Raw genomic sequence first — 21,661 nt, forward strand, 5'->3', positions numbered from 1 at the left:
TCTTTTTTTTTTTTTTTTTTTTTTTTTTTTGAGATGGAGTCTCACTCTGTTACCCAGGCCGGAATGCAGTGGCGTGATCCTGGCTCACTGCAACCTCTGCCTCCCAGGTTCAAACATTCTCCCACCTCAGCCTTCCGACTAGCTGGCATTACAGACATGCACCACCAAGCCCTGTTAATTTTTGTATTTTTAGTAGAAACGAGGTTTCACCATGTTGGCCAGGCTGGCCTCGAACTCTTGACCTCAGGTGACCCGCCCACTTTGGCCTCCCAAAGTGCTGGAATTATAGGCATGAACCACTGCACCTGGCTGAAAGATGTTTTAGCTATGGAAATTTATAAACATGTGCAAAAGTAGGAAAAACCTCTAATGAATCCTCACATACCTGTCATCCACCTTCAGTAATTACTAACATTTGCCAATCTTGTTTAATCCAACCCCTTAGCACCATTTTTTTTTTCCTTAACATAAATCCCAGAGATCATGTCATGGTTATTTTATCATATATTTTGCCAACCAAGATTTAAACAGACACTTGAAAAAGCCAAAATTTACCGTATCTTGTTGTTGTTCAGCCTCAGAAAATGTAGTGCTTTCATTTCTTGTATCCCAGGTGGTACAGACTTTAAGTCATTGTGATCCAGAAATAATTCTCTCAGGGAATGATATGCCCCATAGAAGGAGACACGGTCCATGCCATCATCAGCAAGTTTGTTAAATGACAGGTACAAGTATTCCAGGCCTGGTTCCATGTGACCAAACACATAGCCAGGGATCCGTTCAATCTGGTTCCCGAGGAGCACGAGGTGCAGCAAGGACTTGGGTAGATAGGACGGGACGTGATAGAGCTTATTGTATGAGAGATCAATGGATTCTAGATTTCTGCAACAAAGAAAAAAGTAAACAGGGTAGGGACATCAGGATGGTGATCATCAGCTCTAAATTTTGATAAGGCCAGTCTTGATGCTGGTCCATTTTCCTATAAGCACCCAGTTTGTAGTGAAGATTCCAAATAGGAACTTTTCCAGGTATAGCCAGCCCTAGTCTCTTGCACCAAGGTGCATGTCCTTACCAGTGTGCCATACTGCCTCCCAGCTATGTGAATCCTTGCGAGGGAGCATCAGAGACTAGGAGGGAAAAACTCATATCCCTGGAGGCAATACTGAGGCCCAAAGACTAAAATATCTGTAAGGTTGATGTGTTGAATCCAAAATGAAATTCCATGAATCCCAGCATACATCGAAATGCCTATCTGTAAAGTTGTCTCTGGTTCCAGCAAGGAAGTTTGGTTTGTTTGGCTTGTTTTGGTTCCCCTTCCCCTACGTTTTCATTCCACATTTGATTTGATGACCTGGCACACCTGAGACTTGAGGTGAGCCTGAGGGATCTAGAAAATGCTGTTAATCATCTAGAAGATCTGGGAAACGTGGTGAACTCACTGGTTTGTTTCAGGAACCCCACCTGAGTCTCTTAAGGCTTCTGCCTCACACCCTCTTTTCACCTGATAAAGACTCCTCTGCCCACAGTGGACTCAGTGCCACATGCTGCTGAGCCCAGTTGGCCTCTCCATCCTGTTTCTGAATGACCCACGTCCCCGACTGTGTTACTTAGGCACATAGTTCCAGGACACGCAATCCCAGATCCCAGTTGTCTGCTGGATTTGCTGCAGGGCTTGCTTCTGACTCCCTCCCCCTTCACTGAGAGCTACAGCCAGAGGTTGCTGATTCTTGTCCAGGAAGATGGAGTCTACTTTTGGCCTCCACTGTTAGGCCAAGCATTCTTCAGTCTATTTTGTAAGAGTTGAGGTGAAGAAATAGTTTGGAGAAAAGAAGGCTGTGTAGTGTAGGAGAACAGGCCTGGGCTCTGAAGCCTGGTGCTTCCACTTAATGATGATGAGGAGAAGGAGTCTGGCAGATTTCTTTCTCACTGTGTGCAGGGGATTATCTCATTCAAACCTGCTGACAACCTGTGAGGTAGACAGAGCTAGAGTGGCATTTGACCAGTAGTGGGCAGACCTCAAAGTCAGACAGCTGGGGCTCAGTTTTTGCTAGCTCAGCACTTGGCATATGATAGGGTGTCCAGTATGCAGTATGGTGACAACAGCAGTAGTAACTGTAATAATCCTAACACCAGTCATGCAATGCACAGGTTGGAAATTGCATGAAGGAGCCCACTCTGGAGATAGGGTAAGGGTTCACTAAGAAACGATTCTGTCTCCGAGCCCTTCAGTATCATCACCTCCCTCACTTATCCCATTCCCAGGTTTCCTACTCTGTTTAATAATGACAAGTGGAAGAAATAGTTCAATAAAATTTAAATTGTAGCATGTACTTACTCTTGATTTATCCAGGCTAAAGGAGCAATCCTATTTTCTTCAATTTTGTTATAACGTAGTACAATGACATTGATCTTTCTGGTATGATTGAAACAAATTTCAGTTATTTCTTCAATTTGGTTATTTTCTAGGTATAATTCCTATAATTAAGAGAAAAGACTATTATTTTTCTTTTGTGTTAGTTGATATGTTCAGTTTCATGAAGACTAAAATAGTAACATAGACTGTTGTCATTAGTATTATCTAAAGAGTCTTTCACTGCTCTTTCAAGTAAGCTTGTGTTTTTAAGTTGTCTTTTTTTTTTTTTTTTTTTTTTTTTTTTTTGAGATGGGGTCTCACTTTGTCACACAGGATGGAGTGCAGGGGCACAAACACGGCTCACTGCAGCCTTGACCTCCCAGGCTCAAGTGATCCTACCACTTCAGTCCCACAAGTGACTGAGACTACAGGTATGCACCACCAAGCCTGGCTAATTTTTATATTTTTTGTAGAGACAGGATCTCACCATGTTGTTCAAGCTGGTCTCGAACTCCTAAGCTCAGGTAATCTACCCGCCTTGGCCTCCCAAAGTGCTGGATTTACAGGAAAGTTGTCAAATTTTATAACTAATTAGTGAAATAAAACACACTGTCTGTCATGGTTATGGAATCAAATGAATTTTATTTAAAATGTATTAGCCATATTATGTTGCAAGAAATGGCATACCATAATAATTATACAAGACTCGCTACTTTATAATACTTATTCACATAAATTATCTCATTTGGGCTTTAAAAACTGAAAAGTAGACAAAAATTATTGTCTCTACTTACCAGTGGAGTTAAGTTGGGCCTGGAGAGACAGGGAGGCTCACCTGCAGTTACGTGACTAATGCTGAGAGGGGCTTGTCCTAGCCGAGCCTCCAGTCCCAGACTGCCTGTTTCCTACTACTTCATGTGGTCTATAATATTTTAGTCTTATATTTTTAGATTTGCTTTTCTTATAATTAATTTAAAGTTAATTAAGAGTCTTAATTTACAACCAAGGAGAAGTTTGCTAGAACTGTTAGTAAGTTTTTAATAGCTAGCTGCCTTCAAGTTAAGTTTAGTTGGCATTAGAGGGAGTTTTTCATTAAAGGATCTGCATTATAAAAATTCTCCTTGTTCTCTTGTTAGAATTCAGAAGTAGAACTGGCTTATATCTTTAGTGTCACCTTCTATTCCACCTGTGAGAATTTCCCTCTTTGTTAATTTTGGCATTTGTTAGAAATTAGTAAAGCAATTTTCAACTTTTTGCTTTTACCTGCATATGTATTTAGGAGGTGAGCTAGATCAGTCAGAGACTAGTTAAATAAATCCTGGCACACCTGTCCATATGTTGAAACATCTGCAGCTGTAGGAAAGAATAACATGCGGCAGCCTTGAGGCTGCATGGTTAAGTGAGGCAGGTGTACAGCAGTGGCTTTAGAAGGATTTATAGTATGTGCCATGCATTTGTGCACTTGTATGCCCAGTGCTTTGCAGACTGGTAGGAATGGGTCTCTTTGGAGAGAGAGAAGCCAGGCTCAGAGTGGGGCACATTGCTCTTTTGTATTATCCTCATTGTGTATGTATGTTTTTTAACATGTGTATGCATTATCTATTTAAATTTTAATTTTTTAATTATTAATTTCTGGCCCTGCCCCACAAAGAATCTGACGTAGCATGTCTGGGATAGGTCCCAAGAGTCTGTATTTCTTAAGAACCCAGGAGACTCTGATAGAAAGCCAGGTACTGATAAATGTCAGTGTTACATAACTCTGTCACTTAATCTGGAAATAGGAAGAAGAGGAAGGGTGGTAGCCATGACAGCCACATAAGATCACCATAGATGATCCTCTTTTCTGGCTTGTTGGGGCTGAAGCCGGGAGATGCTGCATCCTGACTTCTGGCTGGATGATCATGTGGTGTAGGAGAAACGGAGCTTAGTAAGAAAACCTGTGTTCCCACAGGGTCTGCCAGTATGTATAGACTCTCTGGACCTCAGTGTTCTTTTTGGCGGGCGGGGTGGGGTGTGGTTTGTAGAGACAGAGTCCCTCTGTGTTGCCCAGGCTGGAGTGCAGTGGTACGATCCTAGCTTACTGCAGCCTCAAACTCCTGGGCTCAAGTGATCCTCCACCTCAGCCTCCTGAGCAGCTACGACTACAGGTGTGCACCACCATGCCTGGCTAGTTTTTTAAAAAATATACTTTTTAGAGACAGGACCTCAGTATGTTGCCCAGACTACTCTCAAACTCCTGGCCTCAAGCCATCTTCCTGCCTCCCAGAGTGCTGGTATTACTGGTGTGAGCCACTGCACAGTCCACCTCAGTGTTTTTAATGCAGGAAATGAGGGGTGTTGACATTCATCAGCCAAAGACCCTCTGGAGCACATCCTGCAGCAAGGAGACCACACATCTGGGGACCTGTGGGGCATCTCTAGAGGATAATAAAGCAAGACTGGAGTTTGGGGCCTGGAGTTAGTCACAGGACAGTTTTGGTAGGAATTAGGTCAAAACTTGTAAGCTACAGAGTTGCTGGAACAGTCAGAGGCCTTCTTTGTACAACACTTGTATCCATGCAAGTTACTGTTAGGTCAGAGTGTCTGTGATTTTGCCTGGAATTTGTCAGTGGACACTCTGTTGCGGTTAGTACCTGTTTGAGCTTCTGTGATGAGCGTCACATTTCTGGATTGGGACAGTATACACTGTCTCGAGAGGCAGAGTACCTCATAGAAGTTGTGGTTTCATTTAAATTCTCAATTCCTTTCTCCCATTTCCCCCAAGAGCTGTCAGAAGTACCATTTTTCACTTTATCAGGTGTCTCGACTAGTAATTATAATTTCGATTCAGAATTTTGTATTGCTTGAAGAAAAAACAATGCTTAAATTATAGGAAATTCTGCATACAGCATGAAACTAGAGTTTAATTTACATCACAATAGTCTTAAAATATATTTTGTTGTATACCATATTTAAAATATAATACATTTAAAGCATCAAAAGAAATATATTGTTACCTCAATAGAAGCAGGAAGACCCTGTGGTATAATTCTAAATTTATTTTTTCCCAGACGCAAGTAGGCTAGGCTCTTCAAAGGTTTGAAAGCTAAAGGATCGACATTGACTTCACTGAGATTATTTCCTTCCAGTTCTAAGGTGACCAGTTGATATAAGTCTATAAAAAATAAAAGTATTAGAATATTAGAATAATTGAAAAACCATGCAGATTTTTGTAGGCTTTTGAAATGTCATGTGAAATGGCCAGTTTATTTGCAGGGCAAATACAGTTTTTTTTAAAACCTTTGTATCCTCCTATAAAGTCTTTTCTTAAGTACTTTGTACATCCCAGATGCTCAATTCAACCAGCACTAAATGCATGGTCCAGTAGTGAGGCAGACCCGAAAAAAATCATTGAAATGCTAGGTGCTAACAATATGTGTAAGGAACAGAAGCAAGAGAAAAGAGAGGGAGGAAGATAGGAAAGAGAGGCAGAGGAGTTTCCATAGAAGTTGTGGTGGCTGAACAGGGATTTGGAATTCAGATAGGAAAGGAAGAGAAAGTTGTGGACAGTCATTGGAAACATTGCAAAGACACAGATGTATGAAATGGCAGCATAATAGGCAATGGGGTGGGTGGAAGTTTAATGCAATGAGGGATTTTTTTTTCCAGGACACAAAAAAGAACACTTTCCCTGGCTCACCCTCAGTCTCTGAACAAGGGAGTCAGAAGTAAACCAGAGCAGTGAATTCCCATCATAGTTACTCACTTGTTGGCACAGAGTGCAGCCAAATGGAAGCTTTGAGAGAATGATGATCAAAAATTCTCCACGCATTCAGATTGAACTAGCAAGAAAGGCCTTTATACAAACAAGTTTTTTTTCTACTTTGTTTCTACTAGTCTCAGGAGTGGTATGATCCAGGTCAAATGGAAGCTCCATGCTGCAAAATGGACAGCTCAGCAATGACAATACCCAGAGGCATCTGAATCAGAGGTTCAGGGTGTGGCCAAAATTCCCAGATTAGGGGATGTTTTCTATTCAACCCCCTTCATGGGCATTGCACCGAATGCCATGTGGGACTCAGTTCTGTTCTTAGGCAACAGCAAAGACAGTTGCATCAAGAATAGAAATAATAAATGCTGGAAGATTATAAGAAGAAAAAGCAGTGTAGATGTGAGTGGTATGAAAGTGCCAGTCTCCTACAGACAGAAAGATTGAGATAGAAGTAGGAGGAACTTCCAGGCTGTAATAGCCAGCTGAGCACATGTAGCTGAAAGACCATGTGGGTTGTTCAGGGGGAGAGGAGACTAGCCCTGGTGTGGCTGTGCACAGTGGAGTGAAGGTTGGTGTTCAGACACAAGTATACTGGGAGGGCCTTTTTTTAGTTTATTTTATTTTAATTTATTTAGAGACAGAGTGTCGCTCTGTCGCCCAAGCTGGAGTGCAATAGCATGGTCTTGGCTCACTGCAACCTCCACCTCCCAGGTTCAAGCGATTCTTCTGCCTCAGTCTCCCGAGTAGCTGATTGCAGGCACCCACCACCACACCCAGCTAATTCTGGGAGGGCCTTTGCACCCTGGACAACAACGTCTGGCTCTCATTCTCAAGGCAGCAAGAGGTTAACCTGGTGGTGGTCCTTAGGATTAATGGAAGTGCTGAGCAACAGGAAGTAGCCAGGCCAGCCAGTAAATTGTGATAAGTGGTTATATTTCCTCATATTCGCTTTCATTTCCAAAACTAAAGGTACTGAGAATCTGACGTCTTTCTCTAGTAAATAGGTGAAGTTTTGAAACGCAGTGGAAGTTTTTCTTTGAAAAATAGGTAACAGAAATGAACTAATGGCCATTACATGACTGAGAGAAAAAGAGAGAAACAGTACAAATTCAGGACACTGTGTTTTCTTTTGCAGTTATTCTCTGGTATATATAGGAAATAGGAGGTAACAGGAAATAGGATGGTGCTAGAGTGTTTCTTGTAGGTGAGACTTGAGGTAGATGTTGAAAGGATTCATGGACAGGAAACAGGAAGTCTTCCATGGTGGGTGGTACCATGACAGGTTGTGGACATGGCAGGTGCCTCGATGTTCCTGGCAGGCAGCATCACATGGTCATCCACTAGAGCAACCTCCAGGGCTCCTACTTCGGTTGTTTCAGTCATTAGTGACAACAAAAATGCTTTTAAAGCATGCCTGGTTTTCCTCTGCTGTCCCTCCCTCCACCTTTCACACCTCTCTCAATTTTAAGTCCTTCCCTTTCTCCATAACACATGTGCACATCTCAGGTGGACTCTGCTCCTCCTGCAGGTAAATTCCCTGCCCTTCAGCAAGGTGTGTGCAGCCCCTGGTGTTACTCATTGCCTGCCCTTCACCTTCACTGTGCCTGCTTGCAGGTCCCACAGTATCGCAAATTGTCTCATTTATTTGCACCTTTGTGCTGTTTTCTCTCCCTGGCATGCCCTCCTTCCCCCTCTCTGGAGCTATAATCTGAAAGGTCATGAGTGAGGAGCCGCCCCAAGAGAGATGACAGAAGAGCAGTGGGCCACCTGCTTCCACACAGAAGCAGGGTGGCCTCATAGCATTCCTGGCAGCCAGCCTGACCATCCACAGCATCAGGACTCCCAGCCAGGGGGAGCCCAGCACCCAAGGGACCGGTACAGCAGTAGCTCTTAGAACTCAGCCCACCCAGGGAGTGCAGCAGGGGTATCTGGGCCGGAGGACAGAAAGCATTGCCGGCATGGAGCCGAGGCTCCTCGTTGCTCAGACTGTGGAGAAAGGCGGGCTAAGAAAGGCAGGCAGACAGCCCACTCACCCTGACTTCCTGTCAACACTCTGGGAATCTAGAAGCGTTTGTGAGTGAGGGAGAAGAGTACTCTTTAAGGCAGTTCCAGGGGTGTGTGAAAGCACCTTCACAATCAGGAGTGCATGTTTTATAACACCTCATTCTGATAACCCAACTAAAAATGTGACTGACTTGTAGTTCATATACAGCCTGTTAGTACAGTTGTTCTAGATTGCTGGTACCCTTTGGTCTTCAGCAGTTAGAAATTGAATTTTCTAATGTCTTTCCCATTTGGCACTCTCCATCAAAATTTGTGTTTATTAATGTTTTTCTGTGTGTCCTGAAATCCATCTGGAAATTGAGTATTTCCATAACTAATCCTCAGATTTGGCAATTCTCATTATTATTGTTCTTTTCTCAGTACCAGAAGTGTTTTGTTCCTGTGAAGTTTTTTGGGACCTACAGGAAACAATTGGATTGTTTCATTCCTTTAAAGGCTTTGTTTAATAAATAACTTAATGAATAAAAACATAATATGTTTCAAAGCAAGTAAACAGACAGTGTTGAGCACTAACCTCAAGAGCTATGCTAGACTATTAGGAAGATAAAAAGAAAAGGTAGGCAGTCCTTGTCTCAAAAAAGTACACAGTACAATCAAAGGCATTAGCTAGAATTCATGAAAAGTAAAATGTGATAAAGCCTCTTTTATACAGAGTCACATATGATGTCTTCAGCTATCTAGCACAGTCCAGAAACAGGCAGAAGAGGAGCCAGTGCCAGCAATGTCAAGTGCACAGAATGTAGGGCACCCTCACTAAAGGCTGTCGGAAAGCTAGGCCACAGGGGGAGCCGTGCATCCACATGCCGTGGGGTGTGGAGTTAGCAGGACTTCAGTGCCATACGAGTACAGAAGTTCCAGCCCAAGCCCTCTCAGGACAAAATTGCCAAAGCCAAAGTTAACACCATGAAGAGCATGTGCTTTCTTTGTAGGACAGCATCTCAGCCTCATATGCAGTGCCCGTTTATTCATATTTCATGCATAATTCCCATGTGCTTAGTTTTGTCTTTAGGTTCCAACCCATGATAAATGAAAATAGCAAGTTGTATGGAGGCAGCAAGAGTTGTGGGTGGGGTGTATTGACCATCAGAGTGATAAAGGAGATCCAGTCAACAAGCCATGGCACTAGTTAGTCACTTTGAAGAACCGACAAAATTGTCGATCCAGAATGCAAAACGCATGGCGTTGTGGGGAATATGTAGTATAATTCTTCAGATATTTTGGATTTGTAGTAAATTTATTGTCTTGTGAATAATAAGAACCTGGAATCATTGAGAAACAATGTTATTCATGGGTAAGGTACAAAGATAACAGGTACTTTAAAATTCATTTTACGTTTTGCCAATTAATAGTTAAAAGAAGTTTTAACAACTCAAATGGTTAAGTGACCTAAAAATATTTACTATTTATTCATTTGGCAATACTGTAAATAAAATTTCTATACCACTATATAAGAAAGATTATAAGGAAGCATATCATTGAAAAACAAATATTAAATACCTGATAAACTTTCTTTATCAATAGCCTGAAGATTGTTCTCATTGATTTTAAGTTCTTCTAATGTAGATGGCAATTCTGAAGGAATCTGTATCAAATTATTTCCATCCATATTCAAACGCGTTAACTTCTTCAGAAGCTTAAAAAGCAAATCTCAAAGTTACTTTTTTATCTAGTCACAGCTGTGCAGTCACATTTCACATAAGGGTCGTTTTGAAGCACTGACTGAAAGTCTCACAAACTATCTTTCCTTAGGCTTAGACAGTAATATCCAGGCCACACAGCAAACCCCATATTCCCCCTGCCAGGTTGATATTGATGCTGGTAGTAGCATTGATTCTCAGGGATTTTCAACAGACTACATTTGATTATTTTGTAGCTTACTCACCATGTTTATATTGCAGCTTTTTAGAAAGTGAGAGAAAGCTGCCATAACTACTGGATTGGTCGTTCTTGCTAGATCTTAGGTTTCCACTTTTTCAGCAATACACAGAAATTTCATGAAATCATGCAGTAATCTGAAGCTGTCATGGATGCTAACAATTAAGATAGCAATCAATCCTTTTAACATACTTGTAAACCTCAGTTTTTTATCTACTCCAGAAAGGTCATAAAATGACACTAATTACTGTGGAAATTTTTCTTTTTTTTTTTTTTTTTTTTTTTTTTTTTTTTGAGACGGAGTCTCGCTCTGTCACCCAGGCTGGAGTGCAGTGGCCGGATCTCAGCTCACTGCAAGCTCTGCCTCCCGGGTTTACGCCATTCTCCTGCCTCAGCCTCCCGAGTAGCTGGAACTACAGGCGCCTGCCACCTCGCCCAGCTAGTTTTTTGTATTTTTTAGTAGAGACGGGGTTTCACCGTGTTAGCCAGGACGGTCTCGATCTCCTGACCTCATGATCCGCCCGTCTCGGCCTCCCTAAGTGCTGGGATTACAGGCTTGAGCCACCGCGCCTGGCCAACTGTGGAAATTTTTCAAAACTAAGGACTACAGATGTTACAAGCTATTCCTATATGGCATCCAGTTGACTGTCTGGAAAAGTATCTTTTCACATTTGTAGTTGTGTGTTCATTGATCAAACCTACCCTCTACCACCAAAAGTGGGGAACTGTGGTTAGGTAGATTTTAGTAAAGTCCCATGGAATGATTCACCTCTCCAGTGATCATATTCAAATTTCAACAGTTTCGGAATGGGACAGAGAATTCCAAAGCAAGAAAAGGAGGTGATCTCCTACAATGTTTTTCTCTTGGTCAAATATAGGGAAAGGACCCCCTAATGCTAGCCATTTTCTAGGAGAAGGATGGATAGCACGAAGTAGATCTAGGATGTGAATGTGGAACCCTCTTATCTGCCAGCCTAGACTCCAGATAAGAAACAGGAACTGAGAATATAAGAGGCCAGTGATTTGTCTGAAGAGTGGGTGGAAGACCCAGAAGACTGCCCAAGGGAGTAACAGTTTCACCTAGTAAAATATAATGTGCTTTATTTATGGCTTTTCAAACACACACATTTATGAGTTGTTTTTTGTTTTTTGTTTTTTTAACAAACATAAACCCCTTCTCTCTTAACTCTTAAATTCCTTGAATTCTGTCTTCTTTCCTCCTTTTTGTTTTTTGAGACAGAGTCTGCCTCTGTCGCCCAGGCTGGAGTGCAATGGCGCAATCTCGGCTCACTGCAACCTCTGCCTCTCAAATTCAAGCAATTCTCCTGCCTCAGACTCCCTAGTAGCTGGGACTACAGGCGCATGCCACCACACTCGGCTAAATTTTGTATTTTTAATAGAGACGGGGTTTCACCATGTTGGCCAGGCTGGTCTCAAACTCCTGACCTCGTGATCCACCCATCTCAGCCTCCCAAAGTGCTGGGATTACAGGTATGAGCCACTGCGCCTGGCCCGTTTATATATATATATAAAATTAGTTCAATCTGTATCTTTCAAAGGTTTATTCTATGCTGTTTCCTGTTCTCTCTCTTTCCCTCTTCTTTTCCAAGCTATCCCTAGTTTTTATCTGAGCCTGTCTGTTTTTCCAGAACCCCCTTCTGCCAAAGTATCCTCCATCAGGTTTTGTTCATTGCACGAAGCAAAACAAACAAAAAAAGGAAGCCGTGTCTTGCTGGCCTGAAAAATGTTAATAGAGTTTCCAGATAGGCTCAATTTATTTCCAGAAAATACTTCGTATGCTAAGAGACCAGATTTTAGCATGTTTTCAGTTACTTGGGGAGAAACTACTCCATAAATTAAAATCATTAGTTTTGTCACTAATGCTATTGTTGGTGCCCTTATGGCAAAGCTAAAAGTATGTAAAATAATAAACTATATTCAAGAGAAAACTTGAATGCAGTTTAGGAACATCAGAGAGGAAACTTTCTTAGAAGAAAACTACCAATTAGAAGCATTTTCCTTTTCCTCCCTTCCCCATCTCCAACCAGTGCAAGTCATAGTGAAGCCATTCGTCCAAATAGACAAATCAGAGCATGTATTTACCTTGAATGCTTTTGGACCTATGCCTGGAGAAGTGATATTATTTTTGCTCAGATCAAGCCTTTCCAAATTTGGTAATCCATTAAATGCTTCATCTGGGATGGAGGCGATGGAATTGCCTAGGACATACAGCGGTTATGTTTTAGGCATGTGTGCATATACATACATGTACACACATGTATGGGCGTGTGTGCATAGATTTCAAGAGAGAGCTTTGTCTGGAGGAGAAAGCAATACTCAGAACAAGGACAGAATATATATTATATAACCAAAGTATGTTCAGAAAAGTAACAGGCTGGAAATAGATAGTTTAACATAGTTGACATTTTCTCTCTAAGGATTCATCAGGCTGTAAGTATATCATGGTTTAGATGAAGATGCTTAACACAGCCAGAATGTGGTCTGCTGGAGAGTACTGGTAACATTGTGCATTTACAATAAAGGTGTGGACGGTTATACAGAAACTGATTTTTAGTCTTCATATTCTCCCATAGCCATTTTCTTGGACTAGAAGCATGCCTCTGTTTTTGTCCATGAATGCTCATGCAAATCACTCACCTCCTCTGAGCCTGTCTCCATCTCTGCATACGAAGCTGGGGGAGATCATCTCCAAGACTCTCTGACATCTAATGTTATGCCTCTATGGCTTCAATCTGCAAAGGTTCCTATATGCCCTAATTTTATGGGTTTTTGTTTTAACATTTAGTTAAGTTCAGTAGTCGATTTTTAAACCCAGAAAGTGAGCGTACCAATAGTACATACCATAAAAGTCACGGGGTGACCTTCTTATAAAACCGTAACAGTGTAGCTCAGTGTGGGTCATTTATCTTTTCCAAGACTTCAGACTTTCACAGATTGGGTTTTCTTAGGGCAGAGCATACCTGGTGCACAGGCCACAGGAGGAAGGGGCGTTGCTGAGCATGAGAGGAATTCCTTAGGTGATCATATAAAAGTAGGATGAAATCCTTTGTCAGAAAGGCCACGGAAGCTTCTATTATGTTTGACACTGGCAGTGTGCTGTCACCAATGGCCATCCCTGCACAAATGTGTTGACCTTTTCAGCTCCCCTCACCCCAGCATCTCCAGAGCCACCCCTGGCATAGGGGCCTCATTACCCAGACGAAGGCTCCTGCTGTTCCCAGCACCCAAAGTGTCCCCACCAGCCAGCCTGTCACACCTGGTCCTGCTGTTCTTCTACTCAGAGCCCTCCCTGGTGGTCCGATGGAAACATGGGCAAAAGGTCTAGATGACCACATTCCCACTAGAATGTCAAAAACGAGGGGAAAAAAGCAACTGACAGTACCAAGTGCTGGCAGGCTGCAGAGAGGCAGGAGCTCCCCAGCATGCAGGTGGGAAAGGAGCAGCCACCTTAGAGAACTGTCGGGCAGTTTCTTATAAACTTAAACATGTATTTACCATATCAGCAGTCCCACTCCTGGGCATTGCCCTGGAGAAATGAAGACTTAGGTCCACACAAACATTTGTACATGGATGTTTATAGCAACGTTATACATAATCACCCCAAACTGGAAACAACTCAGATGACGTATACCTGGTAGGAAACCATGGCCCATCCACATGATGGAACACTACTTGGCAGAAGAGAGGAATGAACTACTGATACACAAAACAAAATGCGTGGCTCTCAAAAACATTAGAAACCAGACTGAAAGGGCTATGTATTGTATGATTCCATTTATGTAACACTCTGGAAAAGGCAAAACTGTAGAGACAGAAAACAGATCAGTGTTCTTTGGTGGCCAGTGACTGCTGGAGGGGGAAACAAGGAATTCTGGGGAGTGACAGAATGTCCTATATCTTACTTTTGGTGGTGGCTACATGACAATGTGCATTTGTCAAAACTCAGAACTTATGTACTAAAAATAAGTTTTACTACATACAAATTATACCTCATGAAAGCTGATTTTTAAGAAACATCAGTAGGAAATCATCATTTGATTTGGAGGAGTTTGCTTTATACCTGATTGCTATTCTGCAGTAAATAGCTATCTTTTCTGCAAAGTTTATATATTTGAAGATTATGAAATTAGTCTATTCAGGATCAATTTTTAGGATGAAATTAAAATATAATCTTCATAGAGCAATGAGAATCGTTCATTTTTTTTTTTTTAAGAGACAGGATCTCACTCTGTTGCCTAGACTGGTTTCAAACTACTGGGCTAAAGCCATTCCCCCACCTCAACCTCCTTAGTAGCTGGGACTACAGGTGTATACAACTGCACTTGCCTAAGAGTCATTTACTTTTTTTTTTTTTTTTTTTTTTGAGATGGAGTCTTGCTCAGTTGCCCAGGCTAGAGTACAGTGGCTCAATCTCAGCTCACTGCAACCTCCGCCTCCTGGATTCAAACGATTCTCCTGCCTCAGCCTTCTGAGGAGCTGGGATTACATGCATGCCCTACCACACCCGGCTAATTTTTGTATTTTTGGTAGAGATGGGGTTTCGCCATATTGTCCAGGCTGGTCTCGAACCCCTGACCTCAGGTAATCTGGCCACCTCAGCCTCTCAAAGTGCTGAGATTACAGGCATGAGCCACCATGCCCAACTGCTAAGAGTCATTTACTTCTAAAGCACAAAATAAAGCAGAAGTGAACATCTCTTACCAGTGAGCTCCAGACTTGTTATCTGTGGTGCTGTGAGTGGTGGTATCTGGGTGAGCATGGCGTTGATGCAGCTGATGGTCCTGTAGGACAGAGAGCACCCACTTGGCAGGCGCAGTGTGCCTCTGGGAGGAGCAGGAAGTGGGGATCGAGAGGGCATTCGGAACGTATCTCCTCTTACCGGGTCCTCCTCGTCTTCCTCCTCCTCCTCATCCTCCTCACCCTCCTCCTCCTCCTCCTCCTCCTCCTCCTCCCTTCCTTGGCGTTGCTGCTGGTGTGCCAGCCTCCTCTCCTCTCCAGGCCTCTGCTTTCTGTCTCCTCCTCTGCTGTCCCCCTCACTGTAAAGTTGCCTCTGATTTCTAGATTCAGGGGTCTCTGTCTTTTGCTCTGTATCTTCTTTCATTGCTTCATCCTCCTCAGATTGAAGTGCTGCTTTTCTTACTATTTGGTCCATTCCCACCTGAGGAGGTGGCAGTTGCTTATGAAGTAAATTGGTAGGTTCTCTTTGTTCTGAAGAATCACCAGAAAATTCATTTCTATCATTTAATGCTATACCACTGAGTAGAGAATAGGAGACTAATGACCACGCAAGGATGAGGTAGCAGAGATAAGTTGATGATATTAATAAAAGAAAAAATCATAACAAAAATGAGATTAGTAAATATTATTCCCTCCAAGTATTTGAGTGCAATTTAAAGATGAAATGCACCTTGAAATTTTTGCTTAAAAAGTTTTAATAGTCACTTTATTTCTATTTTGTAAGATCTCTTACATTTTTTTCACCTGTGGACCTTAATACTAATTTTTATATTAAATAACTTAATGCTTATTTTTGCTAACATATCATGCTACCTGGTGACTAAGGAGGGAATAATATTGCCACATGAGGCAAAATGGTAAGCAATCCTGTTGTGAGATTGTGTTATAATCAGATGTGATACCTTTATAATAGATACTGTTCTGTTCACTAGGGCTATTGCTAATCTGAGAATTTGTAGACTGTTTACCAGACATTAAAAAAGTGAAACAGGTGTATATTTTAATTGCTTATAGCAGTGAAACCAACTTTTGTTATAGATTTGTCACTATTTTTGTCCCTGGCATCCTAGTGTCATCCTCTGAAATTCAGAGTTATAGAGAGAAAGTTGTCCTCCTCCTCTCTCTCAGATTCTATACTTAAATCGTCTTTACTACCTGAGACCTACAAATGACGTTCTGGACTTAAGTGATGTTGCTTTAACTTAGACATATGCACAGGAGTGCTGTTTATCCTTCCATGACGGTGGGAGTAGAATAAATGATAGTAGACAGTGAATCTACATTTATATTCAGCTGTTAAATCTTTGGCAGAAAGTGGGGAAGACAAGACAAAGACTAGATTCAAATTCACTCTCTGAGTAAACAGTTCTAGGAAGAACTGATTTCACAGTGCATAAATTTTTTTTTTTTCCCCTGAGACAGAGTCTTGCTCTGTCGCCCAGGCTGGAATGCAGTGGCATGATCTCGGCTCACTTCACCCTCTGCCTCCCGGGTTCAAGCGATTCTCCTGCCTCAACCTCCCAAGTAGCTTGGATTACAGGCACCCCGCCACTATGCCAGGCTAATTTTTGTATTTTTAGTAGAGATGGGGTTTCACCGTGTTGACTAGGCTGGTCTCGAACACGTGACCCATTGTGATCCTCCCGCCTCAGCCTCCCCAAGTGCTGGGATTACAGGTGTGAACTACCGTACCCAGCCAGGGTGCATACATTTTCTTTCATCAAGATTTATAAATTTACTTAATCATCTGCCTACTCTTATTTAATACTATATATAAACTACTCCCGAAAAGAACTCAGGAAATATAATTATTTGGAGAAATTACTTGAGATATCAATTCAGTATGTATTATAAAGTCTGTGAGTTTTTTCACATCTCTAGCAAAACATGCAGAAGGAGAATAGGAAAAAGTTAGTAAAAGGAAACTAAAGCTATCATATTGAAACATTTAAAATCCTTCCTGTATATCCAAGTTTATTTTTCCAAAATAACTACATTTCAAGAATACTCCAAGTCTTTTGAAAAAATGTCTGAGAATTTGTGACTCTTACTTTGTAAACCTTGTATTTATTTCACTCCAAGGAATCCGTTTCATTGAACACTTTTTTCCTAACTCTCTTTAAACGTTAGTGAAATATTTGGTAGTATAAAGCAAAACACAATTTCTAAAACGTCAAAAGTTTTTCCTGGCAGGAGACTTTTGTAGACACCTACCCTGTGATCATCTGTGTGCATGGGAGCAATCTACCTCGGTTATAGACAAGAGAAGATGTCCCTATCCCTTCCCAGCCAAGTATTTAACAAGTATTTATTTGCTTATTTTCATAAGGTGTTGGTTAGGCTTTTCTCAGAGGAGACTGGGCCTCCCGGGAAGGGTCCTTCATTCAGTCAGGTATGAGCCTCATTGGAGAAGGGGTCCATGAGCAGCCAACAAAACCCATGCTGTGATCTCCTGCACACAGAAGGGCCACGTGAGAAAATCATGCTTCAGGCTACACTTCTGCATTTTCCTGGGATTATCCAAGCAGGGATGTGGGTTCCTGTGCTGCCTTTGAGTGGCTGGGTATAGCCAGAGGGCTGGGGCTTTATTCTCTTTAGATGCAAATCACTCTTCCTTTGTTTACCCTGGCTTCACGGTGATAAAGCCATGTTGGGGTGGATTAAGTGGGATAATGCACACATAGACCAAAGCAGAGCCCTTAACTCAGTAAGAATTCAGGGTCTGTTAGTTGTAGAAATTCTCTTACCGTACCTCTAAAGCTGAGAGTCAAATGTGGAATGTAATCTCATCCAAGTTTACTGAATCTGATAGAGCTAGAACTATAAAGCCACAGTCTATTATTTATAACCCCTACCATGCATTTTCCCAGATATTTTCTATGTTAATCAACATTCTGCCAATATTTTAAGTACTCAGATGACTAACGTATCATAATTTTAATCTAAAATTAGTAACAAAAACAAATGGAAGTTAAAGATCAATCACACACTGATATTTTGCTTAGCTAAATCTCTATACCAGTAGCAGAGCAGACAGGGCAGCATTCCCCTTCAGGTATAACTGTCTGGGGGCACCTCTGGGGATGGCACATGGTTTCATCACAAAGCACTCTTCCATCTGAGCAGAGGCAGGTAGTGCAGGGCTCAGGGGACCACACAGCTTTGTTGTACATGGTTATGCCCTTTACCAAACAGTGTCCCTTCTTTCCTAGAAGAAAACAAAAGCACAAATTTAAATTTCTTATGTGGTTACCAGCAACTGTGAATGGAAGTAAACACAATGTGAAGTCAGACTGCTCTGACCACACAAGAGTAGAATTCTACGTGCATTCATGTGTAGGGTAAAAATGTCATATAGACAAGAAATGCTGAAATGCTTTTCACAGGCTCTCCTCTCAGCCCCTTCACTTAGGCTCTAAGAGTGAACTCCCTCATGGTAACTTGGGGCTGAACTGCACTTCCATTTTGTATCCATCAGGGTAGATTAAATTATACAACAGCAACAAACAATCCCCAAATCTCAGTTATTTTTCATTTATACTTTGTGTCTAATGTGGGGACACAGGGGCTCAGCTCATCATATTCACTCAGGATTCATCTATAAGTAGGCTGTCCCGATCACTGCGATAGTGGGAATGTGAGGTTACAAATCACACTTGAACTCTAAAAGTGTCTAATTACACTGACCAATGCAAATTGTATGGCCACACCAAACTTCCAAAGCCACCAGCCAATCCAGTTCCATCATGTGATCGGAGAGCTGAGCTAGCACTAATGACAAGCTCACAGCCCACCCTTGATGTGCACATGGGAATAGGTGAAACCAGACAGCATGCTTCTATGGTGCTTCTCAGTGAGACACTGAGCTATCTTTTTTATGGTTTATTATGCTATTGAAATATTCACATACTATAATATTCACCCTTTTAAAGTGTATAATACTGTCTGGGCGCGGTGGCTCATGCCTGTAATCCCACCACTTTGGGAGGCTGAGGCGGGTGGATCACTTGAGACCAAGAGTTTGAGACCAGCCTGGGCAACATGGTGAAACCCCATCTCTAAAAGCTGAGGCATGAGAATCACTTGAACCCAGGAGGTGAAGGTTGCAGTGAGCCAAGATCGTTCCACTGCACTCCAGCCTGGGCGACAGAGCAAGACTCTGTCTCTAAATAAATAAATAAACAAATAAAGTGCATGATGCAGTGCATATATTCATTTTCCGACATACAAGATTGCAGATATGTGGATAAGTGTATCAGCTAAGCAGACCGTTAGAAAGCTGAGGAGAATATTAGGGGGGATGTTTTTCTTCCAATCCAGGTGTCATTCCAGATAACTTTCCTCCATCTGAGCCACTAACCCCAAGTTCCACCCCCAAATGAGCCTCTCAACGTTAGTCCCCTTCTTTCCCCGACCACTAACTCAGCCCAATTCAGGCCCTACCCATCTCTCATTTGGATACTTGCAATAGGCTAATCCCACCTACCCAGTTGCTCCTCTGAACAAAAATACACATATGAGTTTCTTCCGGGTTATCAAAAGCACGCTATCAAAATGTCCATGGCCATTTTTTTTTTGCAGAAATGGAAAAGCGGATCCTTAAATTCATTTGGAACTATAGGGGATCCCAAATAACCAAAGCAATCTTGAGAAAAAAGAACAAAGTTGGAGATCTCACACTTCCAGATTTCAAAACGCTCACTACAAAGACACAATAATCAGCTTTTGTCAGTGTGATACTAGTATAAGGATAGACATATAGGCCAGTGGAACATTGAAAGTCGGACATACATCTGTGAACAACTGATTTTCAAGAAAGGTGTCAAGACCATTCAGTGGAGGAAAGAACAATCTTCAACAACTGGTGCTGGGACAACACCAGCAAAAGAATGAAGCTGAATCCCTGCCTTTCACCAAATACAAACATTAGCTTAAAATGGATCAAAGACCTAATATATCTTATATTTAGACCTTTGCTCTAAATATAAGAGGTAAGACTACAACACTCTTAGAAAAATCCATAGGGGTAAATCTTTATAACCTCATATTTGGCAGTGGATTCTTAGATATGACACCTAAAGAAAAAGATAAATTAGACTTTATCAAAATTTAAAATTTGGTGCATCAAAGGACATTGTTAAGAAAGGGAAAAGACAGTATACACAATGGGAGAAAATATGTGAAATCATATATCTGATAAGGTCCTGATATCCAGAATATTCATAAAGAACTCTTATAACTGAATTACAGAAAGGCAATGCGATTAAAAAATGGGCAAAACTTGCCCAATACAGTGGCTCTCGCCTGTAATTCCAGCACTTTGGGAGGCCAAGGAGGGAAGATTTCTTGAGGCCAGGAATTTGACACCAGCCTGGACAACATAATGGGATGCTGTCTCTACAGAAAAAGTTAAAAAGTTAGCCAGGTGCGGTGGTGCATTCTTGTAGTCCCAGCTACTTGGGAAGCTGAGGCAGAGGATCACTGAAGCCCAGGAGTTCAAGACTGCAGTGAGCTATGATTGTACCACTGTATTCCAGCCTGGGCAGTAGAGCAAGACCCCATCTCTTAAGAAAGAAATAGGCATAGGAGTTGAATATGCAGATAGACAACATGCACATAAAAAGATGCTTAACATCATTAGTTGTTAGGGAAATGCAAATCAAAACCACAATGAGATACCACTTCATAAAAGAACAGCTATAATTAAAAATAAATAGTTGTTGGCAGGAATGTAGAGAAAGTGGAATCCTCTTCCATTGCTGGTGGATATATAACAGTGTAGCCACTTTGGAAAACATTTGGCAGTTCATCAATAAATTAAATATAGAATTACCAAATGGCCCAACAGTTCTCCTCCTAAGTATATACCCAAAAGAATTGAAAATAGGTGTTGAAATAAAACTTACATTAATGCTCATAGCTGTGCTATTCATGATAGCCAAAAGGTAGAAACAGCCCAGATGTTCATCAACTGATAAGCAATATGGATAAACAAATATGGTATAGCCATACAATGGAATATTATTCAGCCATAAAAAGGAATGAAGTTCTGATACAGGCTAACTATAGATGAACTTTAAAAACATTATACTAAGTAAAGAAGTTAGATACACAAGGCTACATATTATGTGATTCCATTTACATGAAATTTCCAGAATAGGCAAATTCATAGACACAGAATAGATTAGTGGTTGCCAAGGGCTGGGAGTGGGGAGAAATGAGGAGTTTAGGTACAGAGTTTCCTTTTGGTGGGATGAAAATGTTCAGAAACAAGATAGTAGTGATGGTTGCACAATATTGTGACTGTACTAAATGCTATTGAATTGTACACTTTAAAATGGATGAAATGGTAAATTTTGTGTTATGTGTGGTGATACAATCAAAAAGTACTGTAAAATCACTGGAAAATATTTTTGGACAATTTGGAAATGCTTAGTATATATCTTCTGTACTTTTATGCATATATGCTTACATATACAAACTTTTTTTTACACAAGTTTGAGATCACGTTATGAATACTTCTTTTTCGGCTTTTTCGTTTTCCATTATTATAGCTTAGCTATCTTTCCACTTAACTAAAAATATTGACCTCATCATTCTTTAGCAGTTATGAGTACATTATTATTACAATTTTTTAAAGTTGATTTCTCTTCCTTTCTTTTCCCAATCATGTTGTAAGTGTGGCTTAAATTGCCTATTTTCAGGATAATTGTATATTATTTCTGTTAAATTCATGGAAATAACTAATGAAGAAGCATTTAGCTGTATTGAGACAATATATGAAATACTGGCCACAGAACATCATATGGTGATATTTTCTGTTATTCTTTTGAAAGTTTTATTTAATGGTAACATGCCTA

General features: G+C 41.2%; 2 protein-coding genes across 3 annotated transcripts in view; one reads left to right on the top strand and one right to left on the bottom strand.

Moving 5' to 3' along the window:
* Positions 1-21,661, top strand: part of CENPP (centromere protein P) — a 273,692-nt gene that overhangs the window by 167,309 nt on the left and 84,722 nt on the right. The gene's annotated exons all lie outside the window — the stretch shown is intronic.
* The window catches only part of ECM2 (extracellular matrix protein 2), a 41,739-nt gene that overhangs the window by 5,079 nt on the left and 14,999 nt on the right, over positions 1-21,661 (bottom strand). Inside the window, exons 3-9 of one of the 2 annotated variants that reach the window (XM_050761553.1) lie at positions 17,821-18,009; positions 14,766-15,272; positions 12,147-12,262; positions 9,666-9,801; positions 5,350-5,507; positions 2,336-2,475; positions 556-882 (exon numbers count right to left, since the gene is read on the bottom strand). In XM_050761553.1, the coding sequence (XP_050617510.1) occupies positions 556-882; positions 2,336-2,475; positions 5,350-5,507; positions 9,666-9,801; positions 12,147-12,262; positions 14,766-15,272; positions 17,821-18,009 (1,573 nt within the window). Of the gene's footprint in view, positions 1-555; positions 883-2,335; positions 2,476-5,349; positions 5,508-9,665; positions 9,802-12,146; positions 12,263-14,765; positions 15,339-17,820; positions 18,010-21,661 lie in introns of both variants that reach the window. The other variant, XM_050761552.1, reaches the window with a different exon arrangement.

This window comes from Macaca thibetana, chromosome 15 (assembly GCF_024542745.1).
Source record: "Macaca thibetana thibetana isolate TM-01 chromosome 15, ASM2454274v1, whole genome shotgun sequence".
NCBI lineage: Eukaryota > Metazoa > Chordata > Mammalia > Primates > Cercopithecidae > Macaca > Macaca thibetana.